At 43.4% G+C, this 22546-nt stretch overlaps 1 protein-coding gene across 9 annotated transcripts in view; it reads right to left on the bottom strand.

The window, feature by feature from the left end:
• Nucleotides 1-8963: 8963 nt before the first annotated feature.
• Nucleotides 8964-22546, bottom strand: part of aplp2 (amyloid beta (A4) precursor-like protein 2) — a 63665-nt gene continuing 50082 nt past the window's right edge. For 2 of the 9 annotated variants that reach the window (XM_076994179.1, XM_076994177.1), the window contains exons 12-18: nucleotides 21504-21603; nucleotides 18806-18979; nucleotides 17930-17965; nucleotides 12855-12937; nucleotides 11923-12003; nucleotides 11198-11374; nucleotides 8964-11021 (exon numbers count right to left, since the gene is read on the bottom strand). In XM_076994179.1, the coding sequence (XP_076850294.1) occupies nucleotides 10920-11021; nucleotides 11198-11374; nucleotides 11923-12003; nucleotides 12855-12937; nucleotides 17930-17965; nucleotides 18806-18979; nucleotides 21504-21603 (753 nt within the window). In that variant the 3' untranslated portion in view covers nucleotides 8964-10919. The remainder of the gene's footprint in view (nucleotides 11022-11197; nucleotides 11375-11922; nucleotides 12004-12854; nucleotides 12938-17929; nucleotides 17966-18805; nucleotides 18980-21503; nucleotides 21604-22546) is intronic. The other 7 variants (XM_076994181.1, XM_076994180.1, XM_076994185.1 and 4 more) reach the window with 5 other exon arrangements.

The following is a 22546-nucleotide window of genomic DNA, read 5'->3' as shown; positions in this document are numbered from 1 at the left end:
GCAGTTGGGCATTGATTGTAGAGCTAATAGTTGAAACAACAACGTGTTCCTCTATGAGATTAAATTAAGAACAAAGCTAACAGTTGTGGTCAACATTGGCACACCTGGACGTTATGTAAAATATCTCCTCAATATTTCTTATAACACAAAGCTTAAACATACTGTAGATTACATTCACTTTGATCCTGTCCAGTGTTCCGAGTTTTAGATGTCTACCTACAAGAGCCATGCTATGCTAACTGTTTTAGCTAGCTAGGGTAATGCTAGCTACACAAATATATAAACATAAGACATTGCTAAGCCCAACTATCAAGCTAGTTATCAAGCTAGCTCGCTAGGTAAAGTAGCCAGCTTAGTTCGCTAACTATAGACCTTGGCCGGTTAAAAAGACAAAGAAAACCACTATAGGCAATTAAAGAAGTAGCAAGCTGGCGAAGCTAAAGTCACATGATGGCGCGCCACACATTTGTTTGCCTACTTAAATATATCATTTAACCCCATACAGTAACGTTAATGAATATAACTGCTGTAATCGAAACAAAAGCTGCAAGACCTATTAGAGACAACTAACTAACGTAAATATAGTTTATTCATACTTACTTGTAATGACTAAGTAGTAGCTGCCCTGTGAGAGAGCCAGGGTAATGACGGCGCGTGACCAATCCCGCCAAACAATTCCTTTCAGCAGCAGATCTGCGCGCGCTGTTTCCCCTTGTAAAAATACCGCCTCTTATCTCATTCATTATTGGTTGTAATACTTATAAACTAGAGCTAGATAGCTACCTCGAGATAACATAAATGCCGAAACATTAAATTTACTGCCATTTTAATACATAAGAAAAAAGAAAGAAATATTCCATATCAAGAATATTAACAAGGTGTAAAAGATGGTAAACAAAAGTAGCTTAATGTTTAAAACGTAGGCCACTGGTGCGCACTAGCCTACATGTTTGCCTCTAACTCTAACAACTGCATAGCTCAGTCAGGTGAATAGGTGGGGACTGGTCATAAATGGATTGGCACCCTTTACATATTTTTATTATCTGAACCTTCCAGATACCGATGACATTCAAATCTAAACACATAGGATAGTTTTCCTATGGTTATCTATTATGTAACTACTTTCTCACATGTATGTAGGCCATGTCTATCTCATATGTCCATGTCTTTCTCATATGTCTAACAGGCCATACATTTTATATCAATTACATAAGCGTATAGGACATATCTATATGTGTATTTATTTATAAATAATTGTATGTATATATGACATATATGTCACACAGTACATACATTTTATACATACTTAGAATGCTATACATTGAATTTTTATGATTAGGATAAAACTCATAAGAGTGACTTTTTAAAAACTTTTCCATGGTGAATTATGGCGCATTTCCACTAGGGCCTGCTTGGCGCGGTACGGTTCGATTCGCGACGGTTTGTGAGTGTTTCCATTAGTACCACTTCCCAGTGAGCCGGCCCCTTCGGGTACTATTTTCGTACCGACTCGCTCGAGGTTCTAACTGTTCCGAAGCGGTACAGTTCTGTGACGTGGAGGAACAGCATGACACTGATTGGCCAGGGAGTGTCGTCACAGGTTGCGTCAGGAGAGTGACTCCTCCGCTATGCTATGGACTCCTCAGCCATTTTTAAAACCCCAGGAGCGAAGTCTGTTCCCTGGTCAAACGCCGAGGTACAAACCTTTCTGTTAATAATCAGCAATCAAAAAATCCAGGGCGAATTGGACGGGGCCACTAGAAATGTAAAGGTTTTTAGCGAGGTTTCCGCGCTAATGGCCACTCATGGCTACCAGCGGTCCATTCAGCAGTGCCGGTCGGTCCAAGCAAAAAAAGCTTAACGCGATTACCGGGCGGTGAAGGACCATAACGGACGGACGCAGCGGAGCAAACCGCAAAGACTGGAAATGGTTCCAGCAAATGGATGTCATATACGGTCACCGGCCAGCCAGTAACGGAAGAGAAAACGTGCCGGACAATGTCGGTGCTGGAGGCCACGGAGAATGGTGAGTGTATTGTGATTTCAGTTTTACTACTAGGCTCGTAAAAGATGTAATATGAACGCATCTATTGTAAACGCAGGAATTTAGAGCTGTGTTTGTAGTTAATGTTACCACCACAGTCACTACTGTACAATAGCTAGCTCTTAGCCTTGCTAGTTGCTAGTTAGCTGTAGCCATAAACAAACGCTAGCAAGACAGACGCTAGTAAAAGCACACAAACTGTTGCTTGTAGTACTATAAATATTTATTTCATATAAAGCTATACGTTATTTTTAGGTAATTTGCTTTTTGCACTTTTTTAAACTATAACTATATTATTTACATATGTTGTACTTTAAATATCTATATTTCATAATAAAGTTTGATTTCATTTGATTGTATGACTGATGCTTTTTATGCAGGGTGTGTTCAGCCTGTTTGAGTAATACCAAATTATCAATAATTAGAGCAACCACATACAATAATGAAGATAAATATAAATAAGATACAATAATGCTATGTGTTAAGGGGCATCGACCGGTGTTGTGGTCGCATACAAATGATGTCACGACACTACAACCCGCGCGCCAACAGCGACTCCACCCACATTGTGGTGGTCCACCATTGTAATGGAAACACAACGCGACCGTACCATTCCGTTGCGAATCGACCCGTATCGAACCGTACCGCGCCAAGCAGGACCTAGTGGAAATGCGCCATTATATAACATGGTGGCTTGGTGGTTAGCACGTTTGCCTCTCAGCACTGGGGTCTTGGGTTCAAGTCTCTATCTGAGTGGAGTTTCCATGTTCTCCCTGTGTCTGCGTGGGTTTCCTCGGGGGTTTCCGGTTTCCTCCCACAGTCCAAAGAAATGGAGATTAGGTAAATTGGCAGTCCCTGATTCCCTGACAAATTCTCCCTGAGTGTGTGTCTTTGTCCCTTCATGTCCAATAAAAAAAGCAGTTGTCTGAGTGTGTGTGCTTGTATGCCCAGTGGTGGATGGTGCTCTGCCACTAGGGTCTGTCCTCTCTCCCCTTCCTGCACCCCATTCAGTCCCCCAGGGGCCTGTGGATCCCGGTAGAGAGTACGCTGTGCGCAATTGGCTGCCGCTTCTCACCGGAGTGTGATTGGTTGTACCTGTGTTAAAATTGTAAAGCGACCTTGGGTATATAGAAAGGCGCTATATAAGTTGAACATTCATTCATTCATATAACTCTTGACCAGCATGTCTTTAATGTTTTTGTCTAATCTATAAGATATTGGTGGAGAATCCTTAAAAGGGATGTGGTCTTTGTGTTATTTTGGAGGATTTCAGTATAATATTAACCATTCTTTAATTTGTAGGATGACAAGTCCGCCCCAAAGGGATTCTGGTTGTCTGTTCCACCTGTAAAAAGTGTTGTCAGAAAGGTGGTTGATTGCTTCCTTCTTAAAGGTCTTTTCTCCAGACAACAACAGCTCCACCTTTATCAGCTGGTTTAATTACAGTATCACTCCTTTTGCTTACATTCTATAGGGCAGAGTATTCTTCCTTAGTAGGTTTGTTAAAATGTACGTTAATAATTTCTCGTTCACAGGAATTAATATAAAGATTTAGTGCTTCAAATTCAATTGGAAGAATTGGTTGATTTATATTTAGAAAAGTCATGGTTTACAATATCATGTATATATTGATATACAGTATATCTTGGTCATATTTATTATAGTGAGCATGTGAACATTGGAACAAACATTGTGTCATTAAACGACAAACAACATTTAATGTTATTAAACAAAGGTACAAATGTTAGGCCTTTTGCAGGTCATGCAGAATAATATATTTGGTATATGTCTAGTCAATCTCAGAAAGAATATCTCTACGTATCTTATCTAAATACACTGCAGTTATGCACACGAAATCTTCATCATATATAGATAGATTCCCTCACTGGAGTCATGCAGATACATAACGCATGTGCACTATTTTATTTTGGGGCTTATATGAAAGATTTATTATGCTTTTGTCAAATCTAACTTGATTATGTTAAAGACAGAGCAGTGTTTTTCCTGAGTACAGACAGCGGAATGAACATCCTCGTTGCCACCGTACTCTTTCTGTCACCACTTCCTTTATCAGTCAGCGCTGACGTTCTGAACTCATGTCCGTATTTACAGCACAATGTACGACATTGCCCCTCTATTTTCAAACACACAGACTGCGTACACACTCGTAGTTCAGTGTGTGCATGTGCAGTAAGTGAACGGGCTCAATCTGCCTCCCTCACATGCATTCTGTCTGGCAACGAGTCACAGCAGGACTCAATCCCAGGGTCCCCAACACATCCCTCATCCCTGCCATAGTGCCACCTGCTCTTGTTCTGACATCAACTCTCCTATTCTGGGTATCCGGGGTTTGTAAGTACATAATTTCCTACTACGAATAAGTTAACGGAGGAACCATGGTGATAAGGAGTGTGCACTACTCGTCAGATTCCACTACACAGTGAAACTGCACATCATGATAAGACCAACGTGATTTATGTCAGTGATTGTAATTACATTCTTCTTAGACCTTAATTTTAAAATGCACTAATGTTTTTGCAATGAGAAATGCAGTCTTTTGAACATTCCAGAACAGTTTAACCTCTGCTAACCTCAAAGACTCTTGTGGTCATAAGACCATCTGTTACAAACAGGCCCCTATTTTGCCATGGGAGAGGTGACAGTCCCATCTGACATGGTTGACGAAAGAAACAGCTTATACAAAAATATGACCCTAGTTTACATGTAAATGATCTCTAAACAATGACCAATGAAGCAATAGCAAGTGACAAATGTCATCATGTAACAGTATCTGATGTGATTGACAATATAGCAGTGGGGAACCGTCAGGGCCCTCTACGCCCTCTCAGAGGTCCTAAAATATTCTTAAAACATAAATATAAATAATTTATCCAATTTTATTTGATCTACTTACAGTTTGACAATCGACATCTAAACAATCACAAAAATATAAGCAAATAAATTAGCGTTAGCGTACCACCGCTAGCTAGTTTCGATTCAGTCCTTTGATGCCCTCGTGCGCGTTGTTTACATATTCCGCTCCGGAGGAACACGGAGCTGTGAACCTTATTTTGTTGGAACCTTATTTTGCTTAAGAAGTTATCTAGTACAGATATTATTGTTTATTGCGTTTCTAAAGCTATACTGTCGTCTCAGTTTTTTTTATTTTTTTATTATTGCAGTTAATTAGGAAAGGAAACAATTTTTTTTCGGGGGTGGGAGCGGGCCCAGGTTTAATGGTCACGGTTCGCTACTGCAATATAGTATAGAGAACAAAACACATTACAGTCTGGTATGGCAGTGCCACAGCTGCTGTACACAAGGCTCGCAAAAGGGTGGTGAAAACTGCCCAGCACATCACTGCAACAACACTCCCATCCATGCTGGATATTTACAATAAAAGATGTCTGAGGAAAGCCAGGAACATTTTCTCTGACCCCTGCCAGTTCCTGTTCCAGACACTGCCATCTGGGAAGAGGTACCGGACCATCCGAGCCAGAACCATCAGACTTAGGAACAGTTTCTACCAACAAGCGGTTAAACTGATCACTCCTAAATATCTGTCAAACCATTTCACACCTAAGTCTGTTACACGTGCACTTGACTTTTGCTGCTAAATTTAATACCTCAACCTATCTGGTCGTTTGTTCTTTGCACCTTATATTGTCTGTGCACCTTATACTGTCTTGTCTTCATGTTTGGTCATTTTTGGTAAACTTCCCCCATCCCCCTCCTGATTGTCTTTGTTCTGCTGTCTTTCGTTGTCTGCAGTGGAGTTGTAGCCTGACAGCGTTTTACTATTCTGTACAAATCTGTATTGTAATAATGACATTAGACACTGACCAAACTCAATATCTTTCATATAAAGATAAACCCCATTAGGTGTTGCTGTGTGATGATCCACATTTTAAAGTGATTTTGAAACAGTAAGATATTTAGCACACGATTGCCTACATTACTCAATGCAGTCATATATGGTTTAATACCACTTAATGCAGTGATGTCTGGACTCCAAAAATTGCAGATTATAGCAGGCCAAGAAACCCTCCTAAGATAAGTGTGTACTGTTCTATCGGTTTGGGTAACTCATGTAGCCTTAGGTTTGCGTTGCAGGGTTTCATAAGGAGATATGACGTGCTCTTCCACCTGCTCCTGTGTTTGACCCTTATATCTCACATCTGTGTTGTAAAGCCTTTTGAAGGAAGCACAGCAAGTTATATATCATTAACCAAGGCTATCAGCCTACATGGCACCATGCCTGATCATTGTTGTCTGATCAAAGCCAGGAGCTGAATCCAGCTTGCACAGACTAGCCAGCTGTTTGGAGGGTGTCTCCATAAGCTCCCGGTGCTGGAGGTTTTGTGCAGGGCTCCTTCAGCGCTCTGGTTCTCCATTCTACCACACTGCTACACTGCCACTGCTTATGGCTTGGAGTGCTGTAAGGTTTTCACGGTACCATGGCAGCCATTTTTTGCCTACCAGCCCCTTATCAGTGTGACCCAGAGGCTACACCCACCAGCCAGGACCCCATCCTTCCTCTTGTTTCCAAGGAACCATAGACCATGGAACCTGGATCAAACTAACCAACTCATATCCTCAATGCCCAGGATGTAGGTCCCATTCCAGTGCCTCTGTCATCACATGGGCACAGTCTTCCTTGGGGACTGGCCATCCAGGTGAAATGCTACAAGCAGCCTTCTAGGCAATGTGACATCACCGCTCATGTAGCTTCCTGTACAGCATGTGCCTGAAGCAAGACCCCATGATCTCCACCTACAGGAAACCTGCTCCCACTGCCCAATCTCAAGAGGCCCTACTCACAACCTACGGATATCCATATGTCAGACAGTAACACCACCTTTATCTATTCTCTCTGGTGTTGACCACTTTTCTAAAATGATGCGATTCATCCTGCTCACAGCTCTCCACACAGCACTGGATGCTTATTCTAGCATACAGTCTGTCAGTTTGGCCTGTCAGAGGATACTCTATCCTACAGAAGGGTACAATTTACATTGCGGGTATGGCGGGGGTTCTTGGACAAACTGAACATGATGGTGAGCCTAATATACAGGTATCATTCGCAAGCAAAAAGACAGATTGAGAGGGTGAATGTGTAGCTGGGCAAATTCATTTGCATACAATGCAAAGAACATCCAGACACCTGGAACATGTACCTGCCCTGGGCAGAGTATGCCCAAAACGCCTCCACTGGGTTCACCCATTCAAGTGTGTCTTGAGATTACAGCCCTTGCTGTAACCATGGCACACGACTATCTTCCACCGAGCAGGGCAGTCCTGATTCCAGAAGAGTGAGAGAATTTGAGAGGAAACCCATTGCTGCATTGTGCCATCACGGACTACAAAAGAAAAGGGGATTGACGATGGACAGAGACCTGCGTCTACCAGCCACCGGGCTCATCCGTCTAGGCCCACACTCCATCGTCTGACTTGCCCTCAGACGCTCTTGGTGGGCCCTTTGTTTCACCTTGTCCACCATCCAGCCATCCCACACACTCCTTGGCCAATCATCATCCTGCACCACTCCCCATCACTTAGTTGACCCCTTCACTTGCTTTTGCTTTGTCCCCTTTAATCCCACAGTCCAGTGCTTCACACTGTGTCCAACTGCCAAGCTACCAGGATCAACTACCAGCTCCAAATACCAGGTTGTAAGATTTAAGAATTAAGTATAAAGAAGAATGGACTTAGTCTAGAATGTGTTTGTTTCAGCCATGGCCTGCCCAGATCACCCCCACCCTGTTTTTGATGTTCTGCACTCTTTACAAGCGGCTGACCTCTCTGATCTCGCATTCTACTTCCCTCATATCAGTAGAACTGATAACTGTTAGCAGTTGGCTAATCTCCAGCTGCTCTCCACCAGCTCTATTACTCTCACCCCTCTGACCTTCTCTCTCTCTCTCTCTCTCTCTCTCTCTCTCTCTCTCTCACATACACACATTCTGCTTTCCCCTCCCTGCACCAGTTACCTTTTTGCTCACGCACACCTACAAATTCATCTGCTCATAATAAACTAGAGCGCTTCTGATTACTATCGACTCTGGTCTTTTGATTTGGGGTTGCTCTGCAAGTAAAGGGAAAAGATTGGACAGAACTGAACAACTAAAGAACCTTAGACAGGCATAAATGTTTAGGTTAATGTGAGATGAGCATTTGGGTTTTCATGTGTTCTGATGTACCTTTGATGGGGTGAAATGCTGCTCAAATTCAAGCACAAGAGCTTACTTGAGAAAACAGGATGGTTTGGCTGTTTTGACCACTGAAAATGACAGATAGGGTTTGGCCTATCATTGAAGATTTTGCACATTACACAATCCTCCCCCGAGTACCTGCCTTATGAGCCTATACTTAATTAAGACTAAAAATAGTAATTAAGCACTGATTTAATTTTGCACAAAGGACCAGAATGTCCTAATTATGCTACTGGACATCCTCCTGTTTATCCTGATGGATGGTGTGCTTTAAAGCGTTGTCTACACTGAGCATATATCACCTAAAGGTCCAGAAACCCCACTTTTCCAACCACTCCCCTTTACAGAGTATCAACACAGCTCTGCAGTATTACTCCAGATTTCTTGTTCTTTGGTTGAAACGAATTCAGCTTTAATGCCACTTAATTCAGCTGAAACATGGGACATTTGGCATGCAAGACGTAACAATTACTAGGACAGGGACTTGTGTGTTTGTTTTTCAGAGGCAAATATTTTTCAGAGACTCAGTGAGGGTTTTTAATACTATGCTGTCACACTATAGACATGCGGCTGGTTCACTACACACAAGAACATGCTCTTAATGAGCCATGCCAATCACAAAGAACTTCTATTAAAAAAAACACACAAAAACCAAATAAAACACACACACACACACACACACAACAAGAGAGACCAAACCATGCCTGTGTGGAAGTAGTGAGTTTATTGATGTGTTTCCAATTTGTAACCACAAAGCCATATCAACTGAAGTCGATCATGTTTTGCTACCTATATATGCATCTTATATTAGTACCCCCTCCCCCTTCCAGTCCCACAGTCCAGCAGGCAGTTGCAGGGGTCAGGATCAAAGCCATTTGGGTGCATAGAGAGTGAGTCACATACAGAAATACTGTCACAAGAAGAAGTAAGAAACTGAAAAGAAGATCAAACTTAAAAATATATATCATGTATCAGATCATTAGATATAAGAACAATACAGACCACAGGGTGTCCTCTTTAAAAGCCATGATTGCAACATCAATTATACAGGCATACAGATTACTAAGAGAGAGAATACAACCCAGATGTTTTAATGTTCAGAACATTGAAAGTGAAACTGGTTTATCTCAAATGTCACAAACAAACTGATCACTCCATACACAGCCCCTGGGCTGTCCCTCTGCGTCACTCTGATTCTGTTTGTGTTGAACACACTGCAAACAGCTGACCTCACACGCTAGAATCATGGTTGCTTCAAACAACTGCCTGATTTGTTATGCAAAATACTGCCCTCAGCCGTCAACCCACAACCTTGTTGAGTAGATCTTAAACAGCCCGAATGGTAAATTATCTAGTATCAACCTTCACTGGGTCCAAACTACAGTCGTGATGTGTGTGGGTGTTTGTAAGAGAGTTGGAGATTCTGTGTGCATGTACATGTGTGTGTGTGTAGAGGGATTCACATGAGGAGGTTTGAGGGCTTCTATTAGATATGTCAGAGTAGAGGCCCCTGGTCCTGTCCTTTGCTGCTTCAGTGCTCACGAAAACCAGCTCTAAAAAATGGGCACCATCAAACAACCCAAATATGTGGAGTTGTCATGGTATCATTGTGGCTGGCAGAACCTGTCACACTTCACCAATAAACAACCTCAGAGGTCCTGACCAACATCTGCAACATACACTAGCCCTCCTCTCACATCAGCAGCCGCGAGCCCCGTCCCACAAATGTGAGCCCAGTACATGAGCAGGCATGGGCCCCGTGCCACAAACATGAGCCCTGCACGTGAGCAGGCACGAACCCTGTGCCACAAATGTGAGCAGGCACAAGCCCCGTCCAGCAAACGTCCAGCGCATGAGCAGGTGCGGGTTCCATGCCACAAACGTGAGCCCAGCACGTGAGCAGGGGCGAGCCCCACGCCACAAACGTGAACCCAGTATGTGAGCACACGCGGACCCTGTGCTACAATCATGACAGCACCACACATTTGGTCCCACCAGACTCGTTCACAAGCCGTAGCACTTAAAACTCTTATCCCAGCCAGCATTTAAGCTCTGGAAATCTATGAGGAAATAGAACATCTACTTTATATTCATATATTTATATAATTTGCAATATTAAAGAACATAAAGAAAATCATTTCAGGTATCATATTTTCTCGTTTTGATTCACTATACATTTAAGTTGGTACAAATAACCTTCATATACAAGCAATCTATTGAAAAGAAAAACAAGGCAATCATGAAACACGACGATGGCAAAAATAAAGTGAAATTTCTTCATTCCGATTGTGGACTTTTATTTCTTTATGATTTTCTTGATTTGAATTGTGCTCCGAAAAATATTTCCACTTATTATAATGACCATAAAATATTGACATGTTCTCATCTCATGTACTGATGATCAATTCACAATTAATGTTCAAAATCATATTCCAGGTTTAAAAAATTGACTACATCGCCGTTAAAAAAGAAGAACGTAAAAGAACAGAAGCAGAGCCCCATGATACAGCAGTAGCAGTATTAAACAACTGGGTTTTTTTGTTTCTTAATGAACAAGAATATGTACTTCTGATGCAGGAAATGATCTAAAGAGAGCAGTTTTATTATTGGTCAGTAGTACAATCACCCTTCCACAGCCCTCTGATGCCCCCTGGTGGCCCAGGCTAGATCTGCAGCTGTTCCAGGTATTTGTAGGTGGGGTTCTCGTAGCCATGGTTCTGCATCTTGTTCAGGTGGCGCTCCTCAGGACTCAGCATAGGGTCAACCTGACACAACGCAGTATTACACATCATTGTGGTACCCTATTTTGTTTCACTACATATTACAAATGGCCTATAAAGACAAGATTGTCATACTATAAAGCTGTGTGTGTGTGTGTGTGTGTGTGTGTGTGTGTGTGTGTGTGTGTGTGTGTGTGTGCGCGCATGTGTCTAAGACTCACCTCTACAATACCATGGCTGATAGTGCCATATTGTCTCTTCCTCAGCAGCACCAAGCTGATCACAATTACAGTTGCTATGGCCACTGCAATTACCAACAGCCCAATCAGAGCGCTGCTCCCAAAGCTAAACTCCTCCCCCAGGGGATGGAGTGTCTCTTGGTCTCCTACACGACTAAACTGTAAGAAAAACAAACCACGGGCCCGTGGGCATCAGTGCATGACAAAGCTCAGCCAAGTTAAACACCTCACAAAACACAAACAACCTTTACATCTCCACCAGTGTCAAAACTAGTGAGAGTCAGACAGGCCCCATTAAACAGGATGGCAGGTCAAACCTGTAATGCCACACGGTATCAGAGACAAACATAGCTCCGTACTCAGATTCCATATTGGGTATAAATAAAGGCAGTGGTAATCTAAGAGGGCAGAGGACCGGGAGGACATGCTGAGAGAACGGGAGGGAGTCACTGCAGGCCGTCCCCGAGCAGTCTGGGGCGGAAGTGACCGAGATGAGCTCGATCTCACATAGGCTACATTCCCATGCAGACACATGCGGTGCACTCCAACACAGCACTCCAGCAGGACGCACAACAGATCTCTGTCTGGTCACAGCTCCGTCATAAACAGAACTGATCAGGTCCCTGGATTTGCCCCTGAAGTCTACTGTCATAGACTGCAATAGCTTCCAGTTCCACCCAGTGGCCACTGGAGGGCAGTATACTCACCAGAGGATCAACACCATTCAAAACGCTGACTTTCTCAGCACTGTAAATCACTTCTTTAACATCCATTGTCTCATCAATCACCTGTCAACACAGACAGGGCAGCCACAGTTACTCACTCTGGCAGAATGGGTGAGAGAGAACGTGGGTGAAGGCCTGTATGTAAGCACACGTGTGTGGGTGTGGGTGGAGGGGGGTGGGGTGCTTGGTGGACGAGCTTGTGTGCGTGCAGGTGCATGTGAGAACTGCAGGACTAAACAAACTAATGTTGAAAATGCTGGGAGCAGTTAGCACACACAAACGGTGTGTAGAGGAATGCTGTATAGTGCAGACAAATAGTGTTCTCATAAATACACCAGTGCCTACGTCCTGTAGCGGACCAGGTGAATAGAAACCAGGGCGTAACTGAGGACAACCTTGCAGTTAATCACTCAGGCCTGCAATGAGAGTGTATGATGATCGCTTAGTGTACTTTCAGGAGTTGAAGTGTGAGCTAACACACTTCTGACTTTCTCCACACGATGCTAAACATGCATGCATGCACACAAAACGGCAAGGGCATTGGGGGAGGAGCACTGGGGCACTAGGGCACAGGGTCATGCATTCGGTCCCTGGCTCCTCCTGGGCAGATGGATGCAGGAACATAGAGAACCCAGGCATATGAGGCTGGGGTTTAGGTTAGGGTTAGATACAGGGTTATGGGACTACTGGTAAGGTTATATCCAGGGTTATGGGACTACTGGTAAGGTTATATCCAGGGTCATGGGGCTACTGTTATGGTTGGATCCAGGGTCATGGGGCTACAATTACGGTTAGATCCAGGGTTATGGGACTACAATTACGGTTAGATCCAGGGTTATGGGACTACGATTAAGGTTAGATCCAGGGTCATGGGGCTACTGTAAGGGTTAGATCCAGGGTCATGGGAGACTTACCACATGGTCATCAATTTGGTTCTTGCTGTTGATGATCTTCTCCTCAGCTCCAATCAAGCCATCTACACTATTCATCCCTGAGCCTGTGACCAGAACACAGCAGTAAGTCGCACATATACATACACGCACACGCAGGCACACGTATGTTGCCCTCACAATATCCATTTGTGGACTCTGGATGTGTTTTTCTGCACCTGCACTGACTGGGTCAGTCACACTAAATGTGACCCAGATTTCCTTAAACTGCATAGACCACAGCTGGATAATTACTCCAATAATCAGTAAACACATTTTTTGTTTTCTTTTATTTTCAGTTTGTTTTCTTGTTGACATTTTCTAGCATATTAAACACATCAGGAATGTTAACAAGAAATTCCTGCTTCCTCATTACAAATCCTCCTTCCTACACTAAAGCTTAAGTTAGTTAGGGGCGGGTGAAATTCCACAAAATTCTGCCGATGCTTCGTACCATAAATAAACAGACAGACAGACTACCAAGCAAATTCATTTGAATGTACACCCACACCAGCAAGACAGCATCAGTCCCAACATGAAAACCCAAACGTGCGTTTGGAGAGGGAGACAGTTTTGGTTACAACAGTCAGCAGGTAGCATGACAAAGCTAACACCACACTGCATCATCTTATTAAAACCTCAGTCTAGTGACACTGTGCTCAGCACAGCCGAGGACGCGTCATGGTTCAGAAATCTGACAGTAATAGCTTTGCAGGTGGCCAGGATTTTAGCAGGGGGACAGGATTTTAGTGCGGGGCCCTCCTGTACTCGCCCTTACACTCGGGTTCGTTGTCCTGAGGGAGAGGGGCAAGGGCTGGTCTGGGGGCCGCAGTGTATAATCAGATAAATACAACTGAGAAATCTGGTTAAATGGTGCTCAAAATATACCAAAGGGGGTTGTACATATGGATGACCCGCCCTCAGGCTTTATGTGGACGGGCCTTCCAAATCTCCAACCCCTCTCAGTAACACGGAACCCAATCACTCTGCCCTCCCCCACAGCACCTGTGGATTATAGATTACACAGAGCTGATGGACTGAAGTGAAATGGGGCTGATGGCTAATCCAGAGCACTGGGGGGTATTTAGCTCAGGTTGTGAGGGGAACAGGGTAGAAAAATTCAGCCAATTTTACACCTGACTGCAGGTCTTCAGAACCAGCACTGCTGGTGACAGGCTGCTAAATCAGAGTGCTCCTCCTGTCCAGAGAAGGGGAGTGACAGGAAGACTGAGGAGAATAATAATTAACTAAAGCACTCGAGCAAATGAATGCTGAGTGCCTATGGGCAGACAGCCAGACTTCGGCAGAGAAGTCTGTGTGTGTAATATATATATATGTGTGTGTGTGTGTGTGTGTGTGTGTGTGTGTGTGTGTGTGTGAGAGAGAGAGAGAGAGAGAGAGAGAGAGAGAGAGAGAGCGAGAGAGAGATCGTAGTAATGTACATTAAGTTTCCAGAGAAACAGGACGTTTCAGACAGAGGTTCTTCATTAGCTTTGCAACCAAAGCAGCACAGCACTTAAAGACTCCAAATGTACCAACACGGCAGTGTTTCCCAGACAGTGATGCAACAGTAAACAATTAAAATGTTCTTTGTTGTTACATCATTCTCTGGAAAACACTCCCTCACTGGAGTCATGCAGATACATAACGCATATGCACTTTATTCTGGGGCTTATATGAAAGATTCATTATGCTTTCGTCAAATTTAACTTGATTATGTTAAAACCCAGCAAACAAACTGATGTCATGTTTTATACAATGCTGTTCTTAACACTGCATCATTAGCCAAGAAAGCCTTCACAATAAGACAACTGAAGATTCATCTTTCTGAATAAAACCTGGCTCAGCAGAGAAAATGACAATCAGCCTGAACTCAATATTGCTTTCTTTGTGTTCTGGGGTTAATAAAAGATTTGGGCAAGTAGCGTACATTATTCATAGCAACATATGCTTTGGTGATTAAAGCATGTTTCAATATCTTCCATTAAACATACAGTAAAACAGTGAAACCCTACAATATCCCCATAAACAAGGACCCAGGTCTCTTGAGGAATTTAGTGAGCTGTTAGCAAAACAAAATATGACTGACTTTAATAATGATCATATTTTACTCAATGGTGATTTCAATATCTATGTTGACAAGCCCACATATCCTGCTACTAAAGATCGTATGTGATGTCAAAGAAATTCAGCAATATAATATGTCCCTACACATAAAACATGGCTACACCATAGATTCATACACTATATTGCCCAACGTGTTCGCTCATCTTTGACTCACATATAAGCTTAAGTGACATCCCATGCCTAATCCATAGGGTTCAATACGACATTGGTCCACCCTGAAGCTAGAACAGCTTCAACTCTGGAAAGACTGTCCACAAGGTTTAGGAGAGTGCTTATGGGTATATTTGAACATTCTTTCAGAAGTGCATTTGTGAGGTCAGGTCACATACTGATGTTGGACGAGAAGCCCTGGCTCTCAGTCTCTGCTCTAATTTATCCCAAAGGTGCTCTATTGGGTTGAGGTCAGGACTCTGTGCAGGCCAGTCATGTTCGTCCACACCAGACTCTGCCATCTGTGTCTTTATGGACCTCGTTTTGTGCACTGGTGCAAAGTCATGTTGGAAGAGGAAGGAGCCAGCTCCAAGCTGTTCCCACAAAGCTGGGAGCATGGAATTGTCCAAAATGTCTTGGTATGCTGAAGCATTCAGAGTTCCTTTCACTGAAACTAAGGGGCCAAGCCCAGCTCCTGAAAAACAACCCCACACCATTATCCCCCCTCCACCAAACTTGACACTTGGCACAAGGCAGTCAGACAAGTACCATTCTCCCGGCAACTGCCAAACCCAGACTCATCCATCAGACTGCCAGATGGAGAAGCACGATTCTTCACTCCAGAGAACGCACCCCGACTGCTCTAGAGTCCAGTGGCGGTGTGCTTTACACCACTGCATCCAACGCTTTGCATTGCACTTGGTGATGTATGGCTTGTATGCAGCTGCTCGACTATGGAAACCCATTCCATGAAGTTCTCTTGAAAGTTTTCAATTTTTAAACAATTAAGAAAACTCATACAAATTGCTACTTTACAGATGACTGTGACAAATTGTTGTAATCCTTTGAACTCACTCAATCCTGTTAAGGCACTAACTTGTGAAAGTCTGATCAATGGATTTACATTAAGACAGAGTTTTTATGAATACTACTGTACCTCTAGCAACTATACAGGGGCAAAGCACTTCTAAAAGTGGCAAAACTACCTCAATAATTGGGTTAAAGAGAGACAGCAGGAAAGCAACACAGGAACAGGCTGACTAAGATCACTGTTCACTTTGAAATTCTTAAATATGCAAACTCAACTCAACTACTCAAACCTTATCAATAGATTAACAAATCCCTAAATTAATTTTTACTATTATTGATGCAACGTTTTTATTTTAGTGCTGAATGACATTGCAAATATTGTTAATCAGTCACTTAAACAAGGAATTTACACAAATAAGTCTCAAAACATATTGACCCAGTTCTGGACGAAGAGTAAATTAGTCTGTGTAAATCTTCCCTAATTGGAAACAGATCTCCAATATTTTGTTCTTTGTAAAGATTGCTCAGAAAGTGGCATATCTTCAATTACAAGGCTACTTACAATTTATTGAACTGACTTAAGACTTTTCTAGCTTCAGAGTATATCAGAACATAGAAACTGCTCAAGGTCTTAACTCGGCAGTATTTAAATCTGGACCTCGAATCGAAATCCAGGTCTTGGATTCTCTAATCACTTATGATTAGTGTGACTGGTCGGCCACTTTGTCATCGCACCTGATGCCTAGATAAAGGAAGCGTGGAAACCGGTTGAACCTGCATCTTGAGTACTGTGATTTGTTAACAGTTGACCATTGTCTAAAAGTCTCACAAGACTTGATTTATTTAACTGAAATCCTGAACTGGTTCTAGAAATATTTGACTAGTCATGAGTACTACATTGCGCTTGGTGAGAGCAGTTCTAAATTTGATGTTAGAACGAAGGCTGTCATCTGTGCAACATAGCCAATGTGAGACGAACCTCACCACAGACGATTATGAAAAGCAGATCCATTACAAGGTCTTACCTAAACACACTAAAGAGGGGCATGTACCCTAAAAGGTCCTCAGATCAGCTGATAAAAACATGCTGCTGGTGCCCTCCACCCGACTAAAGAGCGCAGACGGCCCTCAGATCAGCCAATAAAAAAATATCATGCCACCTCCTAAAGCATTCTGCGGCCATGTTCCCAAACTCCTGTTTCCTGAGATGGCATGAGAGCTGATCTACATACATTTAAGAAGAAAGCTAAAAGGTTTCACTCTGGATGGCAGTATGAAATTAGAATACTCCATTTTTCCTGCTTTTAAATTTTTTGCTATACTTTATTTCTCATTTATTTCCTAATAAATATTATGTAATAAATATTATGTCCACTGGCATTTTCTTTTATTTATCTTTAACTAATCTTTTTTCTCTAAACAACTTAGTAAACCATTTGTTTAAAACAGGTGCTTCATACATAAAGGTATTGTATTCTATAATTATAAGCAGGGACATGAGAAGGTGCTGACATTGGCTTTTTGTGCCAGCCTGCCACTGTGATGGCCATGGTGCACAGTGCTTCCTCTCTACTGCCCCTTTGCTGCTTCTTTTGTGGCCCCCTGCTGCCACACACTCAAACCAATGAGTCAGCTTAACAAAGGCAAGAGCCACTCTCACGGGCAGGGAGGGGCTAGGCACATTCTTTCTACAGGGAGTGACTCAGCAAAGAAATAACAAGATGGCTGACAAGAAAGACAAGACAGCAAAAGGTGGGGGCGGGGTGGGAGTGGAAAGCATACTAAAGTCAGAAAACAGGGAGGCAAGGAAGAGATTCACAGATGAGCACATAACTCAGGAAAAGAAGAGACAAAACAAAACAAAAGCTCAGAACAGATGTTAAGACTGCAGAGGTGAGAGGGTGAGAGAGAGAGAGAGAGAGAGAGAGAGAGAGAGAGAGAGATGCAGAGGTGACCCAGCAACACAGACCCACCTTTCTTGAAGGCGCGTAGGGGTTCAGAGAGATCGCCTAGGTATTGCGCAAATGCACAGGAGGAAGAAAGAGAAAAAGATTGGCAGGAAAAAAGGAAAAGAGAAAACAAGAGAAACCCAGGTGAGCAGAGGAACAGTGAGGGTGAACAAGCTGTGGAGAACAACAGAAAGAGGAGTCCTTCTGGAAGCTTCCGGCACAAAAAACAACCCGTTAAAGAAAACCAAGAGCAGAGGGGGAGGGGTCTAAATTAGCCTGGTGGTAGCAAAAACACTCCAGGGGGCCAATATCTTGGTTATATTTTCTTCTGTTTTCTATTCAGTTTGTGCAATTTGCAGAGCAATTTTCCCTGGTGTTTGGCTATTTATTTTTCTTTGGGCTTTTCTAGAAAGTTCGGAAAGTTTAGCGATTGGCCAGCTGGTGGTCAGGCAGACAGAGGTTTCTCAAAGTGCCTTGCCTACAGTTCAATTATGACCCAGCATTACCACACTCTTTCCCTCACTGCCCATACTACAACACTGCACCTACCTGCATTCTGTCACCCCAAATGCTCCTGACTCAAGAGCACCCCTTAATGGTAGGGTAATCTAGTTTTAAATTTATATTGTTGACAGAATCCAGCTCTGTATGGTACCCACTTATGAACACGGATTCTGAGAACTGCTGAAAAATATGCCGTTTCATCTTAACATGGTATTAAAGTGTTTAATATATCAAGAGGATTATGAAAGTTCTAGGTAAAGGACACCAATAGCCCCAGTCTTTCTCTGCCTTACCTACAATCTGTCATAAAATATCTGTTGTAAAAAGTGAGCTTAGGCTATAAGCAATTATTCACATAAGGGCCAGTAGTGGGAGATGTTTGGAGTAGGTGCTCACCCTCGGGTTCTGGTCGTGAACCTAGGGAGGTAACCTGGAAAGGGCGGAAGGGTTTGCCCTCAAACGCTGGTACCTCCACACTCTCCTCAGAGGAGACGGTGACATCAGGCTGAGACTCAGAGATAGAGGACAGGAATTGGTCCATGTCCGCCTTCTGCTCCTGGAGAAGATCGTCTGAGATGGACAGAGGGTGAAAGAGCAAGACCGAGCAGGAGAGAGTGAGAGAAGGAGAGAGCTCTAACTGAGGAGCTAAACCCAGTGAGAGAGCTGTAACTGAGATGAGCTAACCCACTGAGGGAGCCTTAACTGAGATGAGTTAATCTAGTGAGAGAACCTTAACTGAGATGAGTTAACCCAGTGTGAGAGCCTTAACAGAGATGAGTCAACCCAGTGTGAGAGCCTTAACAGAGATGAGTTAACCCAGTGTGAGAGCCTTAACAGAGATGAGTTAACCCAGTGTGAGAGACTTAACCGAGATTAGTTAACCCAGTGTGAGAGCCTTAATTGACATGAGTTAACCCAGTGAGGTAACTGAGATGAGTTAACCCAGTGGTTCCCAAACTTTTTCTGCCGTGCCCCCCTTTAGTAGATGAGAATATCCCCCCCCCATATTGACTAGGGATGCACCGATTCACATTTTTCACTTCTGATACCGATTCAGATATCTGAGGCTTAGTATCGGCAGATACTGATCCGATACCAATCTGATAGAGTAAAACTGTGCTGAATCGACTTAAAACATTTTTTTTTTACACAGACATACTGAATTACAAGTTTATTGAAAACTCTGCACCAGTATAGCACACTTAAACACACATAAATATGTAAAAACAACACAACTTGCATTTGTTCAGTCAGTGCAATTATGAATATAACATTGAATGTAAAATAAATAATACCAAATAATCTGAAACTTACAAAAACAATAGGTTCACAACTTTGGTAAAACATGAAAAAAATAAACTGCAAAAAACCTTTTAAATGGTTCAAGAATTCTAAATATAATTTAAAATAAATAATGAGATGAAATAAGAGAAACAGCAATACATATGCGGCTAGTTTGCAAGCGCAGACATCACGCAGAGCACAAAGTATGTAAGAGCCAGAAATATGTGTACTGTCTCTTTAAGGGAGCGAGTTGAGTGCGCGTATGGAATATTATTGTTTTTTTAACTTTCTGCCGTAGACCGACTCAGACCATTTTATCTTTATTTCATTTCTGTAAGTAACGCATTCAATGAGCTTTGGACAACTCACCAGTTCATGTATGAACAGTCAAGTAGTGCTGGAGCCCAGGTTTATTTTGGTCAACCAGCAAACAAACAGACTAAGTGGAATACCACCAGCGCGAGTACGAGTCAGTGATTCACCTCTCCTCTGTGTGCTTCGTGTTTCACTCACCTGTTAACTGTCCAAGTTCACTTCTATCCGGGACAGAGTGGATATTTAAGGTTGAATTAACTCCGAAAAGCAAGCAATACAAGCATAGAATTAGACTGAATAGATCTGTTTTTATGGATCGGTCACATTGTCACCGATACCCGATCTAGAATTGTTTCAGATATTAATATCGGAATCGGTGCATCCCTATGTGCACGTTTTACTTCCAAGCTCCCGCCCCCCCCCTGCAATAGCTCCGCGCCCCACCTAGGGGGCGCGCCCCCCACTTTGGGAACCACTGAGTTAACCAGTGAGAGCTCTCTCATGGCTGCAATGCCAGCTCCCCTGCAGACTTCACTACTGTGTGTACTGCCACTGGGTTGTTTAGGACAAATCTCAGCCAGACCCAGTTCTGTCAGCCATGTATGCATGGTTCATCTCTGACACCATACTCTGTTACCCCCGTCACTAACCAGTCACAGAAGATGGAAGGCAGAATTAGCTGAAAAGAAAGACAAATGGCTCCTGCTACAGCAGACAAAGGTGAGACCATGGGGACACTGTAGGACGAACACATTCAGCATGCCACACACAACACAGGCCATTTCTGTGGGAGTGCATTTTGAGTGTGTGTGTGTGTGTGTGTGTGTGTGTGTGTGTGTGTGTGTGTGTGTGTTTGAAGTCAGTGTGTGAGGGGTGTTTATAAGTCAAAAGCCTTAAAAGCTGGCTCCATTAAACTCCAAAAAAGAGAAGAAAGAGACAGGGACAGAGAGAGAGAGAAAGACAAGACAAATAGACAGTTGGAGGGAGAAAGTGAGAGTGCGAGACAGAGCGAGACAGGCAGGAAGAGAGAGAGAGACAGAGACAAAGGGCAGGCGAGGTGTTCAGGCATGTGTGATCAGAGTGCCAACACTCTAATCTTCTCTAAGCAGATGTAATCATGGCCATGTGAGCGTGTTCCTCTGTGGAGGTGCAGGTGACTGACTGTGCTCAGCGGTGAGCTTGTATTCATCTTTAGGGATTGAGGAAGAAGAGGCCAGACTATAAAGTCCTCCATTAGTGTTGCATGCAGCAAAGACAAAATGACATGGCGGTGTCACCAGTGGATGCTGAGCGTGAACTCCATCTGCAGAGTGGGCTGCTTCAACTGCACAATGGTTTCCACCTTTGCTCTCACACTCTCATTTAATTACAATCTCTCCTGCTTTTCACCAATCACTCCTTCCTTAATTTTGCATTCCTGTGCACACCAGCCCCCACACAAAAACATCCACCCAGACAAATGCATGCGCACACACACACACACACACACACTCACCAATCTCGTCTTGGATCTCGTCGGCGATGTAGGGCACCTTATACAGCAGAGACAGGCTCTGATTCAGCCGCTCCTCAATAACGCGCAGGTGGGTCATCACCTAGGCAACACATGCACAAACACTTGACCTTCAAGCAAATGAAGATAAACAGAGCACAGGCGATACATGCCCAAGGCTCCCCCTCCCCCGTCCCTAGAGCCTCAGAGGCTGCACTGGACAGACCTCAGGGGTCCAGTAGAATTTAGTTGCTTTTACGTTTACTGAACACTTAGAACTTAAGGACAAAGACCGACCAGTAGCAATGCAAGAGTGTGTGTGTGTGTGTGTGTGTGTACACATGTGCAACCCAGGACTTTAATGTTGCTATATCTACTCATATCCTCCTCTCCTCTTGACCCAGAAATATGTTCAAAAGTCCCGCTCAAGTGATAAAGGTCACAGAGGAAGTTAAACTTTACTGTGGATGCCCCCCCACCAGTGTAATGGTGAAGAGAATAACACCCGTGGGCACTCACTCAATGATCGAGAAACAACAACCTCTATCTCAATGGGGATCGTCTGCTTTCTGAACTACGTACTGAGGTGGAGAGCGAGGGTAATGGAGGAAATCCTACTGGAACACACCCTGTGTGTGTGTGTGTGTGTGTGTGTGTGTGTGTGTGTGTGTGTGTGTGTGTGTGTGTGTGTGTGAAAAGGAAAACAGTTCCTTTGTTGTTATATTTGCATGAAATGCTAATAAGCCAACAGCAGATGGCGCAGAGTAGTCTGTATGAAATGGAAAGAAATAAAATTGAAAAAAAGAAGTCAGAATGACATTTCCCTCAGATCTTCTCCAGATTTCCTCGCACCACTTAGAGCACTAAGCACTTCAACATCCTTAGTTTAGAAGGCCACTCTGCGAGGGGGGTGGGGGGGGGGGGGGCTCTTGGGTTATAGGAGCAGGACTGATGCCCAACACAGCTGAGCGAGTCAGCAATGAGACAGGATTAGAGTCCTCATCCATACACGTGTGAGAGAGGGGGATAGGAGAGAGAGGGAGGGA

This window comes from Brachyhypopomus gauderio, chromosome 2 (genome assembly GCF_052324685.1).
Source record: "Brachyhypopomus gauderio isolate BG-103 chromosome 2, BGAUD_0.2, whole genome shotgun sequence".
Taxonomy (NCBI): domain Eukaryota; kingdom Metazoa; phylum Chordata; class Actinopteri; order Gymnotiformes; family Hypopomidae; genus Brachyhypopomus; species Brachyhypopomus gauderio.
This window is presented reverse-complemented; position numbering and strand designations above follow the sequence as displayed.